Raw genomic sequence first — 16,630 nt, forward strand, 5'->3', positions numbered from 1 at the left:
CTAGCCAGCACAGAATCTGAAACACATGAAAGCTGGAACTTAAGGCATCAAATGGATGTGTGCTTGTAGCACGTGGACATCTCAGGCCCTTAGTGCCAGATGCTGGGAAGTGCCTCTCCAGCAGGGACCAAGCAGGAGCAGGGGGAGCTGCAGGATGCTCCATGCTGTGGCTGAGCACAGAACAGTCCTTGACTAGCAGGAAGTGTGTCTCAAATCTGTACTCCGTATGAAGAGCCTCCAACATCCAGAAAACCTTTGCTGGATTAACCTGTGGAACACATGAGAGATTGAGACCATTTTGTAGCTCTCTGCATCATGGTTCTGCTCCCTTGAGGCAATGTACAGTTGAGAAGAAATATTGAATACTTGGTGATTATAGCTGTTCCCTTCATAATGATGTAGAAAAAGACTAATTTTCAAATAAGCATTGGATTTCATATTTGCAGAGCTTTATTAATCATTAGGTAGTTTAAAAGAGACTTAACATTTCTGGTCTTTCTTTTAGGGACCTCCAGGCTCACAAGGTCCACGAGGAGAACGAGGACCAAAGGGAAGACCTGTAAGTTATTAAAGATCTCAGAAATAAAGTACCTGAAGCAACCTCAAAAGATTAAATGTCTTTAAACTGTCTCTATGTCTTCTAGAGTTACCAAAACTGTCCTCGTATTTTCCAGGAATCAGGTAACATACAGGAAAACATTTCTATTTCACCATTGCTGGGGTAGATTGAAACCTGAATATCTTGAGAAATGGACAGAGGTTTAGCAGTAATTCCACCAAAGCCATACTTTCCCAAGAAACATTCTCAGACAGAACTGGAACATGGCATTCCCTTGGTTAGAACTGGATGGCTGTTTGCTGGTGACTGCTGTGCAGCAGGAGCCGTGCGAGCCGTGTGGCTCAGAGCTCTGCAGGGAAGACAAAGCTCAGAAGTTAGCAGGAGTTACAATGTGACTACATTTATTGGTATGCTGGTGAATAATGTAACCAGGATTGCTCAGTGGAAATAAAGACTTCATAAGGGAATTTTGGTGTCTGCATGTGGAGAACCACAGAAAGGCCAAAAAGGAGTGCTTGAAAATAACCCAGATGACATGTTCCTTTTGAAAAAGCTAGGTCAAAGAGCAGAAGCTGCTAAAAGCAGATTCGAGAGTCCAATCATTGTAATTTCAATGTGGATATTTTCCTATCCCTCAGGAGAAAGCGAGCCAATACTGAGGTTAGGCATAGGCCTGAACCAGCCTCCCTTGCCCTCTTTCCAGTGTGTGCCTGTTGTCTGTAGATGGTGATGACGTTGTTAAAGCAGTGCAGGAAGTGTATAGCCTCTTTGAGATGCTTCCCAAGCCACTGCTGCTCTTCAGATCCCCAGAAGACATCTGTTAGAAGAACATGTATCAAAATGCTTAATAGAACTCTGGGAGTAGAGTGCAGTCTTGGGGTGCAGAGAGAAATCTTGACTTGTGTGTTTTCTGAATGAGACTGTGTCTGAAGTGCTTTCCCAATGTGCAAAGTATTGTCAATGAGATGCTGAATAAATTCTGATTCCCTGCCACGCATCCCTTGTGTCTGTACAGAGTGGTGGCCACAAGCACCTAAAATCCCAAAGGCTGTAAATGGCTTTGAGTCCTTTTGACATAGGTTATTATTATGCTTTCAAGGAATAACAAAGGATTGAGAAGCAGTCAGCTCCTTTGCAAATGTCCCATCAGAGGTTCTGATGAGCTGTGTGTATGCCAGTGTGAGCTCTCAGAGACACAGTGACTGCTAGTGCAGGGGGTTCATTTTTACTTGTGGAAAAGAAATGTTCTCTCACACCTGCAGTTTATATTATGAAAAAAAAGCAAACCCTCATGGAGCAGATAACATCATACAGACTGCCTTTGTAAAATTAATCTCGTTAAATACCTTACTGACTGGGGACATTACTAATGCACTAAACACATTTCCAAGCTGTTTATTTATTTCTTCAGATTGTTTTTTGTTGTTCTTTAAAGTCAGGCTCCTCCTGACTAATGAGCAGAGAGAACTTGACCTTGCTGTGGATCTCCACCTTTTACAATACCAGACCCTTGGAAGTAAAATGAATTCAGGAATATTAGCACATTTTTTACACCAGATTCTTTGTTAGTGTAACAGTGAGAGACAGCTTGAGAACAGTATGCTGCATTTTCAGAATGCATCTAGGGAGGTGGAGTTTTGGAGCATGATGACATTTTAGTTGTTAACAAATGGTCTTTTGAAGACAGAAAATAAACTTGGACATCCTCAGAACCATTCATATGTTTTTCTTTCCGTGTGGATTTACACTCAATTTTACTTGCAGTAGCAGTTTAAGTAGATAGAAGTTTGGGAGTGTCCTACCATGAGCTGCTTTTTCCTTTGATTTTATTGCAAGCAAAACCTTTAATTGTTTCCTGACCTGCCTCAGCGGTGGGCCAGAATGAGAAAATTGTGTGTTTAAATGTGTTTAAATGGTGCCACCTCGTGGCATTTGTGAGAATGTTGTTCCTTTTCCTCTTTTTTTTTTTTTTTTTTTTTTTTTTTTTTTTTTTTAAAAAAAAAAAAAAAAAAAAAAAAAAGCGCCTTACTCTCCTCGAACTGGTGAGAGAAAACGAAAGGGCTTTTTCCTATACATATAAACGTATAAACACCATAAAATAAATAAAATTATTATCAGTATTTTATTAAAACCCCGCCAAACAGGTTATATACCACTAGTTACTTGCTACCTGCAAATACAAACGTGCATTTTGATGACTTTTTGGTTTTGAGGTATGCAGTTGTAGTTTTGCTCTTGAAGCAGCTTGAGTTTTGGTGACTAAAAAGTAGGTGCTTTTCTAAAAAGAAATTTTAAAAAGGCCCTTTTCTCTATTAGGTTTTGTTAAGGTGTCTTGTGTGGGTCTTGAAAATTGGCAATCCTACAGACTTGCCAAATTCTTAATAGGCAACTGTGGTTTTGTGGGTATTTTTCTCTAAATGTTTAGCTTTGTTTTCTTTTTGTTTTGAGAACAAGCAATTGAGGTACCTCATTCTTTTCCTTCCTGGGACAGGGAGTGCTTTTAGGTTTGACCGTGTGTACTTGTGTTTGTAAGAGATATATTTAAGAATGAAGTTTTGTGCTAAAACCTTCTGCTTCCATCCAACATGCACAGACCTTCTCGTTTGTTCAGAATGCCATCTCTTCAGAGCTCCTTCTGTGAACCATATTAGTTCAAACCATTCCACTTCAGACATAAATTCCACTGAAATGTGTTGCAGACAGAGACCTCACCTCATGGAAATCCCAGCAATCTGTGTTTCGTGTTTGAAAAGATGACTCAGTGAGCCAGGCTTCTAAAATTTTATGTTTAAGGATCCTTAAAACAGAAGAGCTCATTACATAGTCTAAAGCTTTTCCTTGCCTTGCTCAAGGATTTTATTCTAATGAAAAAAAGTCGCAACAAGCACTTTAAAGTTTGTATTTATGATTGAAGCATCTGTATTGGCCCCATTACTACTCATTTTGTTCCACTAATGTTTTATTAGCTGCCTCCGTATTTAATTTGAATTCTTATTCGAGTTGAGTGCAGTTTAGGAATTAAAAGTGGGAGTCACATTAAAATGAGAGCCACAGAATGGGCTCTAACCTATTCTGTAAATACCTACTAGCAGTGACTTCTGTCAACACCAGGTAACTTTCCTTGCGTTTCTGGCATCATAATTTGTTGGGAATTCAACAGTGGTATGATCTGGCTAAACCATTCATGATGTCAAAAATAAACTGTAAAATGCTCCAGCATTACTTTGGAGTTTCCTAAGCCTCTGTGTATATTTACACTTATCTGAGCTGTACACATTTTAGGAGTGAAATAACTTAATTCTATAAGGTGTGTAAAGCCAAAGAGTTTTTCAGGAATAGTATACTCTAGTATGGAATGATAGGAAGCCCGAGTTTCTAAAAAAACTTGTGATAGAAATTGCTGCAGTTTACCTAAGTGTTGGATTTGTGATTAATCCAGCTTCTGATCTGAAGCTGGAAACCGAGCTTTAGGGATGTTGTTTGTTTGAAGATCTTTCTGTAGAAATACAGGTTCATCCTGAAGAGGCAGGTGTTTGCCAGTTACAATGATTTCAGTGAATACCTTTGCACACTGCTGGCATTCCTTATTTTCTTTGTAGGGTCCTCGTGGTCCTCAAGGGATTGATGGGGAACCTGGTATTCCTGGCCAGCCTGGTGACCCCGGTCCTCCAGGGCATCCCACTCACCCAGGACCAGATGGAATAAGCAGGGTAAGTTTTACATTTCCTCTAGCTGAAAGTGGAGCGTTGGACCAGATGCACGTGATACAAATGGTGCCTTTGGTTGTGTGACCATGGAACGCTGTTCCCACGCTTTCTGTCTCCCAGTCATGAGGGGCAGGAGCTAGTGGCACTGCAAATTCTGCCAAAAATTGGGACAAGCTGAGTCTGAGAAACCTGGGAAAGGATGCACCTTTCACAGCAGATTTTAGCATCTAGCAAAGCCAAACTGCCCTAACCTAGAACCACCGCAAGGGTTCTTTTACTTCCAGAAGCCGAGGGATCTGAGCAACGGTACAGAGGAAATGAGTGCACCAAATTAGGAGTATAGGAAAGTGAAAATTAAGATAGGTGAATTATAAATAACCAGTGAGAGAAACTAAAGTGTGGTTGGCTATACTTCTTGTTGGAATTATTCAGACAAACACTGAGGAAATTAAGTAAGAAATGGCTTGTGAAAGCAATGCTAACCGGCCATAGATACAGACAAGGTATTCTAAAGACTTCTTCACCCCCTTCTATTGCGCACTAATTATGGTTGATAATTAAATACATATTTGAATTTGTCAAGTGCATTCAGCTACACGTTTATTGCTGTTTTGACACCTGTTTTGATTTCTCAGTCCGTTGTTCCTGAGATGTTACTGAAAACAGTAGTTATAGTGACAAAAATATTCATGTTAGGCCCATAGCTTGCAATTGGGCAGCGTTTAATGACTTAACCACATTTCCCAAGAGTTCTGAATCCAGCAGACTCAGCCCAAGTAAATCTCTTCAGCACAAAGGAATCTCTTAGAATCACAGAAGCACCATATTGGGTGCTAGGCTGTTATCCTACATAGAATTACACAGAAAACATGGAAGAAAGGTGTGGCTGGAAATCTAAGACATTGTTTGTTTGTATTCCTGTCTCTGAGCTCAGGCAATCTCCAGCCTTTAGAAAATGGTTTTGGGGACCAGTCTAATGAGGAAGTAACTGTAAATGTTGGGAGGTCTGAATCTGCGTTTGAGCTGTTGCTTGTTCTTTAAGCTCTGGCCTACTGTGAATGAGGCTCTGGTCTGAATGGAGCAGAATAACACTGTGGAATTCAACTATTTTCTTGCATAAGAAGGACTTACGCACTGAAGTTTCTCTGTTCCCTTGCTCATTTGTCTCTGTGAATTGATAGGAACAGCAGTAGTGGCAAGATGCTTAAAAATTCTAATTTCATCATGAAATCAGCTACATTTCCATTTATCTTAAGATGTTTCAAATTTGAAGCATGGTAAGTGAAAAAAAAAAAAAAAAGGAAGCCTTAGAGGGTATGAAGGAATATGGCAGTTTTGGTTTAGATTTGTAGGTTGTGAAAAAGCTTAATTAGTTTAGTTCTTTTTAGGTAATTTTACACTTGTTTAATATTCAAGTGGAAATAGAATAATAAACATATAATATATTCATGTGGTCTTTGAAGCTTTAAACACCTCTAATTTATGGGAAAGACAAATTTTGTTTTAGTGATTAAACCAAGAATTTAGGTGCTAGCCCTGCAAAAGCAAGGTAAACGATGAAGATGTGATTGCACGGGATTTTGCCTTACAAACCATCACAATGTCTTACAGCTAAAATCACCCATCTTATTTTTCCAGCCGTTTTCAGCTCAAATGGCAGGACTGGATGAGAAATCTGGACTTGGTAGTCAGATGGGACTGATGCCTGGTGCAGTGGTAAGATCACATTAGCCCTGTTCTGTAAGAGAGGCTGGAAGTGGAGTGCGTGTCCAAAAACCCAAAAGGGAATTCATCCTCTACAGCGTCCTGTGTCTCTAGAACCTGGATGTACAGTGTATTCTAGCAGAGTTTTGCACAGTGCCTGGGGAAAATGTTTTTCTGTTAAATGACCGCTTGTTCTCCCGCCTCTATCTGTCTCTCTGAAATACAGCAGCTACTAACAGTAAGGTACAGGAGAAAAAAAAACCAGCTCCTCTTGAGTCGCTGCGGAGTGACTGAAACTTGTCAGGTATAATGCAAAGCAGAATAAGTAAATAATGTGACTTCTCTTCACATATGACATCAAATCAGGGATTTTTTGGTAGTAATTAAAAAAACCCAAAACCTTCCAAAACCAGCTCTTAACTCAAATCTGTGCTTTGTTATGTCAAGACAGACTTCCTGGCTTTCCAGTGGGCACAGTTTTTTCGCTGGCATCTCATACTGTTTAGATATACCCTTTATTTTGAGTGCTCTGGGGTCTTAATGGTAGCACTGAAATTTTCTACTGTCTGTGAGAGCTGTTTAACCACCCTAGGTTTTCTCTTCTGGAACTCTTGGGATTGTTTCTTGATAATACCTCTCCTCACTTTTGATATTTTGGAATTACTGTTACTTTGCCTATATTTTTAACATTCATTCCGAAGGAAACCGTCCTTTAGTGATTGTACTGCCCATGAGTTTGCCCACCTGAATCTTATCCAAGTCCCCACTAGCAGCCTTCAAAATCAATTCCAGTACCATATGGAAGGTTTTAAAGATAATTTGATACTTTGCCTTAGGACTAATTTTTGCAGTGATTTCTTCAAATAACTTTTTGATGACTCTCTCTCTTCAGTGAATGTGCTTTCTGAATATAAAATTACTTGTTCCACAAGTCTGTCCTGCTTTGTTTCTTTCATTGTTTTGCTTAATCCTTTCACTCAGGTGCATCTCTTCAAGGTGTTGCATCTCTTGTACCACCTCTTATCATTCTCAAATATGATTCAATTCAGTGTTAATGTATCTGTGGCCTTACACAAAGTCTACTAAAGTCAGTTGCCACTCACTTTCTGTCTTTGGATTGATTCATCATATTATGTGACATTCTTTGTTCCTTCTCTTGTAAACTGGGTAACTGACAGCTGAAAGACTGTTTGGTTTCTGAAGTTCATTAGCTTGTTTTTAAATGGACCATTGCTAACTCCTCTACATTTGTTTTGTAAAAATCAGTAAAAATTATTGAATTTTAATAGACCTAAGTCTTGAATTTCTGTCAAAATTAATGTTTGTCTGTTGTAGATATTTTTGTATTCCTAGGACCAAGATGATTACTTTCAGGCGATTAAATATTTCATGTTACAAGTTACAATTAGGTTTAAGATTGTTCCTGAAAGTTCCATGACACTTTCTAAGGGACAATCTGAGTTTTGTATAACTAACCACAATGATTTGGAAAGCTCTGTTGGTGGTTTGTGTGATACATTCAAACACGTCCTTTCATTACTGCTTTTCAGCTCATGACTGAGAACAAGAAGATTAATTTATTTTGTCATTTATTCAATTGTGAGATTCGTCTGAATAGTGACATTCCCTTCAAGTGAAGACTATTCCCCGCAACTCTTATTTTGTTACTACACTTTTTTCATGGAGCTAGATAGGCAGTTTGGTTATTGTCATTCCAGAGACTGTGAGGTTGCAGGAAGCAGCCAAGTCCATGTTTTCAGCTGCTAATGAAATTATACTGCTGTGGCTTTTGGACTTTGAAGATTTCATTCAACATGTGTTTATGGTTCATGATGCCAGTGTTCTGAGTAAAAACCTTTCAGACTGTAGAAATGCTGGTGGTCACTATCAGGCCATTTTGCCCTTTGGAGGGTGAATGTTACTTGGAAAAGGTTGTTTTCCAGTGTGTAACAAGTTGTGTGTTCAACAGGGTCCAGTGGGTCCAAGAGGTCCTCAGGGTCTCCAAGGAAAACAAGTGAGTGCTTCACCTCAGGGGATTTCATTGGCCAGAGCTGAAGGCAGAGCTCATAGTGAGCGGGGTTTGTACATCTCTGGAGCTGTGTCCATCCTCAGGGATGGCTGAATGCACCTTCATCCAGAAGGGAATTCAAACAAGAGCTCTGCTCCAGATGCACTCTGTACACAGGATTTGGCTCCAAAGGAATGGTTTATTAGATCTTGAACAGGGTTTTAACCCAACACATTTTTTAATGAGTGAGCAGCAATGAAAATGGAGTCTGTTCTGGTTTTGGTATTGGTGTGGTGTTAAGTTTCCATTGGGGTTTGTGTATGGCACAGGATTTATCTACAGCTTAAGAGGTTTTAGTATCTAACTCTCACTCATATGGAAATGTGAACTGGTTCTGAATTAGAATCCAGACTCTCCCATAGGCTGTGAATTTCCTGGTCATGGATTTTGAATTATATCCTTATAATTGCTTTTGGAATTTTTAACTGTATTAATGTTTGGTTAATTTTAGGGTGGCGCTGGCCCCACAGGCCCACCTGGTGAACCTGGGGATCCAGGTCCTATGGTAAGAATAATAAATGCAAACATTTCTACAATAGAATTGCAAATATGCTATACTATTTTATTTCGGAACAGAATTTTTGTCATGTTGCTCCAGCTGAAACTATTAAGTAACTTCAGTGAAGAGTTGTGGTGTTCAAAGCATGTTGTCCTGGATCAGTGAATTTGAGTTGTTTTGAATGTGAATAGCAATGATTATATTAGAAACAATCATTCTCACTTTTTCAGTGGTGAGGATGGTTAGGCACTGGGAAAACCATACCTGATAGTGTAGCTTACACAAAGGATGATGAGACTGTATTTTTTTGAGGCAACAAAATGATTCAAAAGTAAAAGCAAGAGCCAGAGATTAAAAGCAACAGCAACTGTGTTTTTTAATGTTTTGGATTTTTTTTCCTAAAGAACCTATCCTGTATTTTCATATAATACCATGCAGGTTTTCTAGGGTCAGGATGGTTAGAAAGAGCACCATGAACTTGAGTAAATGTGCTTAGGCATAAAATCTTCCTTTTTCTACATCTATTTTTGTAAAACCAGACTTTGAAATTGAGTAAATAGATATGTAAGTGGTGGCTAAACTGACTTCTCAACAAATATATTTATTTCTTAGGGGCCAGTTGGTTCTCGTGGACCAGAGGGACCTCCAGGCAAACCTGGTGAAGATGTAAGTTTGTTATTCTTTGTAGCTTGTTTTATTTTTAATAAAACAAACATTGGCATCTGTGAGACAGTGACTAACCAGCAGATGTGCCTGTTCTAACTACTATTGTCTGCTTTCCTTTGTAATTGTACTCCTCATTAAATCCAGCATCACAACTGTGAATCTTGGCAACCATTTTCCAACCCCTCCTTTCTTCTCCTTACGTGTCATCGTCATACCTAAAGGCTAAGCACCATCTCTGTTTCTTGCCTCAGTAAGGTTTTAACTGAGATAATCTTTCCTGAAATCAAATATAATAATAAATCACAAGGGCTCACTTCGAGGCATCTCCTCTCTTTTGGGATTGCATGTTGGGTTAGAAGAGCTGTAATGGCAGCATACACGTGTGTCTGGACGTGATTCTGTTTGATTTCTTTAAAAAATTATAATTATGTTCCTAATAGTTTTTTTTTTTTTTTTTTTTTTTTTTTTTTTTTAAATCCATGTATGTATACATAGATATGTAATATGTATGTTTTATATATATTATATGAACATACAAGTACTGCTCAATAGTAGCCTAACACCTTACTGGTAGGTGTCTGTAATTTGTTTGCAAATTACACTAAATCCATCTGAGCTGTCATTTATAACTTGGAATTTTAGTATAGAGATTAACTGTGTAACAGCTACCTTCCCATTAAACTGTACGAGGATTTTTAAGAATCCTTGGCAACATTAACTCTGAGTGCAGGGAAGTCAAATCTTGACACTACTCTAAGAACTTCCCCCATTTCCATTGTTTGGGTGTCTTTAATTGAATTTGTGAAGCACTTTGCCTTCTCTCTGACCTGAAAGCATTTTTCTGAAGCCTTTCATATTCCCAAATTCTGGTGTCCTTGGTGTATTTGAACTGATTGCTGCATGTAAAGGAATATTTGGCTGTGACTTTGGAGGGCTTTGATTCATCTTCAAAATATTCTTGTTTGGTTTCACCATATTGTTTTTCCTATTGCAATAGACAGAAAATAGTCCCTGTCCTAGAATGAAATTATACACGTATTAAACATGTAAACAGAAGGAGAGTCACGAGCTACAATGCAGGTAGTTTTGAATTGCTGTTCCAGTGGGGAATAACGGCAATTGATCTTCTGTGGGAAGATGACAGAAAGTTGCCTCATTAATTCCCAGGAAAACCAGGTGGCAGCACCATCTCTTGATGGCATTGTGGGCTCAGGCTTCAGTTTTCCCAGTTCTTAGGTTAAAAGTCCTTCATGAGTTAATGTGTCCAATGCACATTTGTTGGGCACATATGCAGTTGATTTATGCCACTGACATTGTTACAGCAAAGAGAGGATGCATAATATTGATGTGAATGTCCTCATATGTTGGAGTGGAAGAGGAATACAGAAAGTCCATTTTCAAATCTCCTGTTTTTATATGTTGCTTGTTTTCTCTCTTTCCTTAGGGTGAACCTGGTAGACCAGGACAATCCGGTGAGCCTGGATTTCCAGGATCTCCAGTAAGAGCATGATTTTTTAAATTTTAGCAAAACAGTCATGTCATCATATGATACTGGTCCCTTATTGCTTCACCCTGATGTGACTCATCATATTGCTTTTAATTATGCATACTGAGTTTTGCCATTCAGTATCTGAAGACCTTGTCTTAGCTCACTCCTAGGCTCCAGATCAGTGTTTGCTTTGTTGCTGAGAGGATAACTGTTGTTATCTGAGATTTCTGTTCTAAATTGCTATCACCAATATTCTGACACTAGGCACTTACCTCCCTTCTGTTAGCCTTTCCAGAGAAACTTGGTAGAAAGCTAAGTGCAAGAGAGCTTTGGTTTAATTGCTGAATGTGTTTTGGTAGCAGTTGTTTATCATGTTTCTGGACTGACATATTCTGAAAGAGCAGGTACAGTTTGCAGGTCTGAGTTTCTATTTCATTTTAAGTGATTACTCTGAATTTTGATCTCAGCTTAATTAATGTTTGTCCATATTGACCCTCAAAAGTTCACCTGCCGCTCATCTTATTTCATTACTCTTGTTGAAATTTGAAGTTTGCTCACACAACAATATAAATGATAAAGCTTTTAATGTCAGTGAAAATGTGTATAATGCTGAGAATACCTTCAAGGCTGTATCATCTGTGAGCTGCTCAAATGCTGTTCTTCACTATGATGAGGGTAAAGGAGTGTTAGCAATATTAGTATTGCTGCTGCCCTTTTCCCTGCTAGTACCATTATTGCTGGGTTTATCTGCAGAATCAGGATTGTATTAGTTTGTTCTTTTTTGTTTTTTGTTTTTTTTTTTCTTTTTCCTACCTAGGGCCCTCGAGGTTTTCCTGGTGCTCCTGGTCTCCCAGGGCTCAAGGGTCACCGGGTAAGAGACAAAGCTTTCCCTCTGGTATTTCCTGGCAGTTTCAGAATGAAGATTTTTCTTTGTATCTGTGCAGAATTCGGAATTCGCCTACACTACAGACGAGGCAGCTGGAGCAGAATTACTGGCATTTGAGAGAAAGCAAGACTTGCAGAAAATCAGTGCTATTCCCCTTTAAGCTGACCTCTGTATTACATGCTCCAGTGCTTTCTTCACTCTATTTTCAAATGTTCTGGGAATCTGGAAGGAGCTTGCATGAGCCCTGCCAAGCTTCAGGAGGCGCAAACCTGACAGTTCTCTCACTTTGTTGGCAAGTCTTGCATTAGGGTGGGGAACTTGAGAGGTGGATATGTTTGCAACATAGAGTGATTACAAATTACCAAGTTTTCTGGCCAGAATTTTACTTCAGGGAGGAATAAATTGGTTTCCTATGGCTCAGAGCCTTGTCGTTGTTGTTTTAGGATTTTTTTAAAAAACTTTCTTGTTTTAAAAAGGAAACCAAATCCAAGGAAATGTACCTTGTACAAATGGTTTCCATTTAGGAAATGTTTAAAAACTTTATTCCATCTGGTGTTTATTTTTTTTTTCCTTTATTTATTTTTTTTTTCTTTTCTTACTCTTAACCACCTCAGATCCATTCTTAATATTTTAATATCAAGTTGTTTTAACAGTAAAAGTAGGAGTGCTCTCTGTGTGTACATACATAAATACATTTTCTTTGTATTTTTATAACTTACAGGGATTGAAAGGACTTGACGGTCCAAAAGGTGAAATCGGAGCAGCTGGAGCAAAGGTATTTTTATGGCCCAAACAACTAAATGATTAAGCATGTTTTGTGTAATACCAAGATCCTGAAAGGCAGGAGAACTTTTGAACACGGCTCTATACCCTCTCTGATCTTCGTGTGGGGGAGAGAGTTCAAAAGTGCCAGTCCCAGCTTCAGGCCTGTAAGGGATCACTGGGTGAGCTGGGTGCTCCACATGTGACACACATCCTGAAGACAGCAGAGTCTGTTAACAAAGGGCCCATGCAATATTGCAATTCTCCACTTTGGACACTTCATGGTTCTTGTTGGCTCCATGTGACCAAGTTAAACATTTCTTAATATAATCAGATAAAGCAATGCATAACTAAAACCTTACTCTCCTTTTCCATATTACGATAGATTGGCTTAAAAGAAACAGGCATTGGAGAGGAGAGGGGATATATTTTAATCAAACTGACTATTTTATTAGTTTATTCTCTTAGAATTTTTGATCCCCATTGGCACTGCACCACGCTTACAACTTCATATCAAAGCAGTGCTAACACAGGATAGCCAGCTGGAGTCAGTCCTTCCAAGATAGGTTAAAAGATGTTTTAAAAGAGCATAGAACATTTTTTTCAGGCTTTTCCACTTTCATCACTGCTGATGCTGAAACATTTTTGGCCTGATATAGGTGATAATTGAATGTGGGAGAGAGCTATTCTTTTAGACTAAAAAACATAGTGAATTAAGTGAATCTTCCAAAATCTAAATTTAAATGTGAGGTTAGTTAAGGAGAGTTCATGTAAGAAAATATTTCTTTCCCAAGATTGCCTACCACTTTCTGTGGAGGCAGCAACAGCAGCAGTTTTGGCAGAGAACACAAACACGGTGTTTCCGTCGGCGCGGGAAATGATGTCTGTGCCATGTGTGATGCACACAGGTACCTGTGCAAATCTGCCCTTGAGTCCAACGCAGGCACAGGGGACAGGGGTGAGATGTGACTCAGTTTTCCTTTCTCCCATTTCTCTAATTCTTTCTCTTCCTTTCCTAGGGAGAGTCCGGACCGACAGGAGCCATGGGTCCGACAGGTCCTCTAGTGAGTGTCACATGCATTGGGTATCGCAGAAGTGATTGTAAATACCACTGCTAGTGGGAATTTCAGGGGTTTGATATACCTGTTTCTGAGCTCATGGAGCTGAACTTTCCCTTCATGAAGGCTTCATTTTCTGTTACTCTGGCGGTGAATTTGGTCCACTGTGAGCTGTTCATCCCCTCTATTCACAGACATAGGTAATAATGATAAATCAGAAGGCTCAGCAGAGATTTGGCTATAGGTGTGGTGATGGTCTCCCAACTCATGTAAGTGTAGGGTGATAGCTGTTTCTTTTTTAAATGCTGATGCCTCATATGGAGTGATTTCAACATGAGAAAAACTGGCTTGGGTTGCTCTGAGGCAGAACTGGAGTAATTTAGATCAGGAATAAAGTAGCTAAGAAAACCATGGACAGAGGATTTTGGAGGTTACAGTGAGGATAAATATGCATGACCTGGAAGTGAAATGCAGAAACTCTTTTTAGAGTAATTTTCATTCACATGTGGTTTTGAACCACTGAGTATGTGTGAGTAGTGCTACATGACGAAGATTGACTCTCAGCAGTGCTTTTGGAAGTGAAGCCTCTTTCTGATATCAGATAATGGCATCTCTCTGTGAAGCACCATGTTTTGTGTAGAATGTAATATCCCTGAAGTGGAATCTAAATTGTGAAAGAAGTTGCATTATTGTCACTGGTGAGTACATACAGAATTTATTCTAATGTGTGTAAAACTGGAAATACAGTTGGAACAGAACAAAATTACCATTTGTTAAATTTCCACTGGGCAAGCCTGTGAGGCTGGAGGGATTTTTATGAGCAGCTACTTCTTTTCTGCTATAGGACAAGATAAGTTACTCCTGCAGGAGTGCAAAAACCAACCCTTTAAATTATTCTGACGTGGTGACCTTCTGAATAATGCACTTTTTGTTCTTTCTTCAAGGGACCTAGGGGAATGCCAGGAGAAAGAGGGCGAATTGGGCCACAGGGTGCCCCTGTAAGTAGAATCTTCCTTCTCTCTTGTAATTCTCTTGTTGCCTTAAATTTAAATCCCTGAGCCTGAAAGTGTTTGTTCATGTGACTTGCTAGTCACTTGTGTTGTGAGCTTTGCTATAGTTTAAGAAAGTTAAGGCTGAGCAGTTTTCTGGGGTGAGGTCTTTACTATAAACTTTAAAAGTTAAAAACAGTTTCAAAATGAGAGTGGCAAATATACAGTAACTTCTCATAGCACAAGCTGCCCATGAGTCCATATACCCTCACAGCACAATTTTCTGGGATATAAAAATGTCCTTTATGTTTCTATGGGATTTCTTGTGAGTTCTTTTCAGCAAAAAATTACTGAACAGGAAATAATATGTTTCAATTTCATCCGGAAAAAGGTTTAAAATGAAAGGTTTAAGATGAAGTCTTTCAATTCAGATTTCAATTTAGATGAAATCTAAAAATTTAATTCCAGATAAGGCTATCTTCTGAAAAAATATTTTGATTTTCAGCAAAAAGGGGGATTATCTGTGTCATGAGGTCATATTTGCGTTAGCACTTTCATCCTGTTTCTTTTACATCCAGTGTCAAGTATTGTTTTTCTGACATTTCTCCCCATGACTTTTACATGATCCACTTGTGTCATGTCCCCCACGCAATGACACTCTCAAAATATTGTCCCTTCTGAAAATAGAGAAATCCATTAACTAAAATGGGAACATAATTTCTTCCAGAAGTGTTCCATGACAGTGTTTAGAGGACTGTGCAATCCAGCACAGTCTTCTTCAGTCGCTTTAGGATATATAGTTTTATCACGAATGCTGACAATAAATAATCAAAAAAACAGGTAGACTTTTTACAAATACCCTGTGTTTTCTATTTTTGTGTCTAGGGTGGACGTGGCCAGCATGGGATGCCTGGGAAGCCAGGCCCAATGGTAAGTGATTGGTTCTCAATCACCCACTTTCTCACTCAGTATTTCCACTTGCTTTTTGACACTGCCAAAACAAACAAAAACCCAGCCCCCCAAAACAACAACAAAACAAACAAACAAAACAAAATCCCCAAACAAACAAACAGGTTGGCAGTTGCTGGTATAATTTATATGCATTTGGAATTAATTATCTGAGAATGATTCCTAGTTCTACTAACTTTAGTTTCTGCGCTGTCCTCTGCGAAATTGTCCTCTGTCCTTTACTTCGTCTAAAGTTTCTAATTTGCAGAGGAGTGGGCCCAAGCCTCCCATGGGGAGGTGGTGCTCTGCTGCCCTTGTGGAGCTCATGTGTGGGGAGGAAAATATCTCAAGCTCATGCGCTGCAATCTAGAGCAGTTCATAACTGCGTGTTTTCTTCCTTCGCGTGCAAAGTTGGCAGTTGAGGCTTGTCAGCAAGAAGAAAGGCACTCACTGATAGCACAGCTTGCTCCCTGCAATTGTTCCATTACCAAATGGGGAAAAGGGCCTTTTAATTAAGGACAGTCACTTTTGAACTGAAGGACAGACACCTGTGTCTGCCAAACTGAAAAAGCCTGGCTTGAACTGCTCTGGAAATTCTCCCACCATGGCAGCAGGGCTGCAGAGGAAGATGTGGCTCTTTACACTCAGAGTTGCAAAGGATGTTGGATCCTACAGTCCAATCTCACACTGCATTTGCAAAATACATTTTTGTGAATTCATATGAGTCAGGGATTATTCCCACACATGCAGTTAATTTTGTGTTGCTTTTGCATGTGAAAACCAGTGATGGTTTTGTACTATTTGTGCAAGGCCAACTTCCACTTCAAAAATGTGGTATTTATGTTTGCTTTTTTTTTGAAAGCATCACTTTTAGGATATGGTACCATTTTATGATGTTCAGCTTAGAAAAAAACAAAAATCAGACACAAAACCCAACAACCAAACGCCCCAAAAGCACTGCACCAAAAACTCCCTCAAAACCCTAAATCACACCTGCCTGCAGTTAGAATTTCATTCTGTGCATACTCTTTATTTATTTGTGACAAAGTTCTGAGAAAAATCTATTTACCTGTGTCATATTAATGCACAGACTGTTTTATTAAACACTTGATTAAGAAATAATTAACTCTAATAGGAGCTTTAAAAATGAGTGCAAGTGCCTACAAGGTACAAAACTCAACTATTTAGTGGATCATGAAGGAAAGGCAAGTTGTTAGAAGAAACTTTCAAACAAAGAAATTTTTTTTTCAGTATTTAAAACAAATTATGAAGTTAAAAAAGCTGGGTGGTAAGCT

At 39.0% G+C, this 16,630-nt stretch overlaps 1 protein-coding gene across 5 annotated transcripts in view; it reads left to right on the forward strand.

Annotated features, from left to right (window-relative positions):
* COL5A2 (collagen type V alpha 2 chain) overlaps positions 1–16,630 on the forward strand; it is a 151,317-nt gene that overhangs the window by 106,577 nt on the left and 28,110 nt on the right. For all 5 annotated transcript variants that reach the window (XM_058421321.1, XM_058421322.1, XM_040069422.2 and 2 more), the window contains 12 exons: positions 506–559; positions 4,159–4,269; positions 5,905–5,982; positions 7,940–7,984; positions 8,490–8,543; positions 9,150–9,203; positions 10,648–10,701; positions 11,510–11,563; positions 12,300–12,353; positions 13,360–13,404; positions 14,343–14,396; positions 15,273–15,317. In XM_058421321.1, coding sequence (XP_058277304.1) covers positions 506–559; positions 4,159–4,269; positions 5,905–5,982; positions 7,940–7,984; positions 8,490–8,543; positions 9,150–9,203; positions 10,648–10,701; positions 11,510–11,563; positions 12,300–12,353; positions 13,360–13,404; positions 14,343–14,396; positions 15,273–15,317 — 702 coding nt within the window. The remainder of the gene's footprint in view (positions 1–505; positions 560–4,158; positions 4,270–5,904; positions 5,983–7,939; positions 7,985–8,489; positions 8,544–9,149; positions 9,204–10,647; positions 10,702–11,509; positions 11,564–12,299; positions 12,354–13,359; positions 13,405–14,342; positions 14,397–15,272; positions 15,318–16,630) is intronic.

Source organism: Hirundo rustica, chromosome 7 (genome assembly GCF_015227805.2).
Source record: "Hirundo rustica isolate bHirRus1 chromosome 7, bHirRus1.pri.v3, whole genome shotgun sequence".
Lineage (NCBI taxonomy): Eukaryota > Metazoa > Chordata > Aves > Passeriformes > Hirundinidae > Hirundo > Hirundo rustica.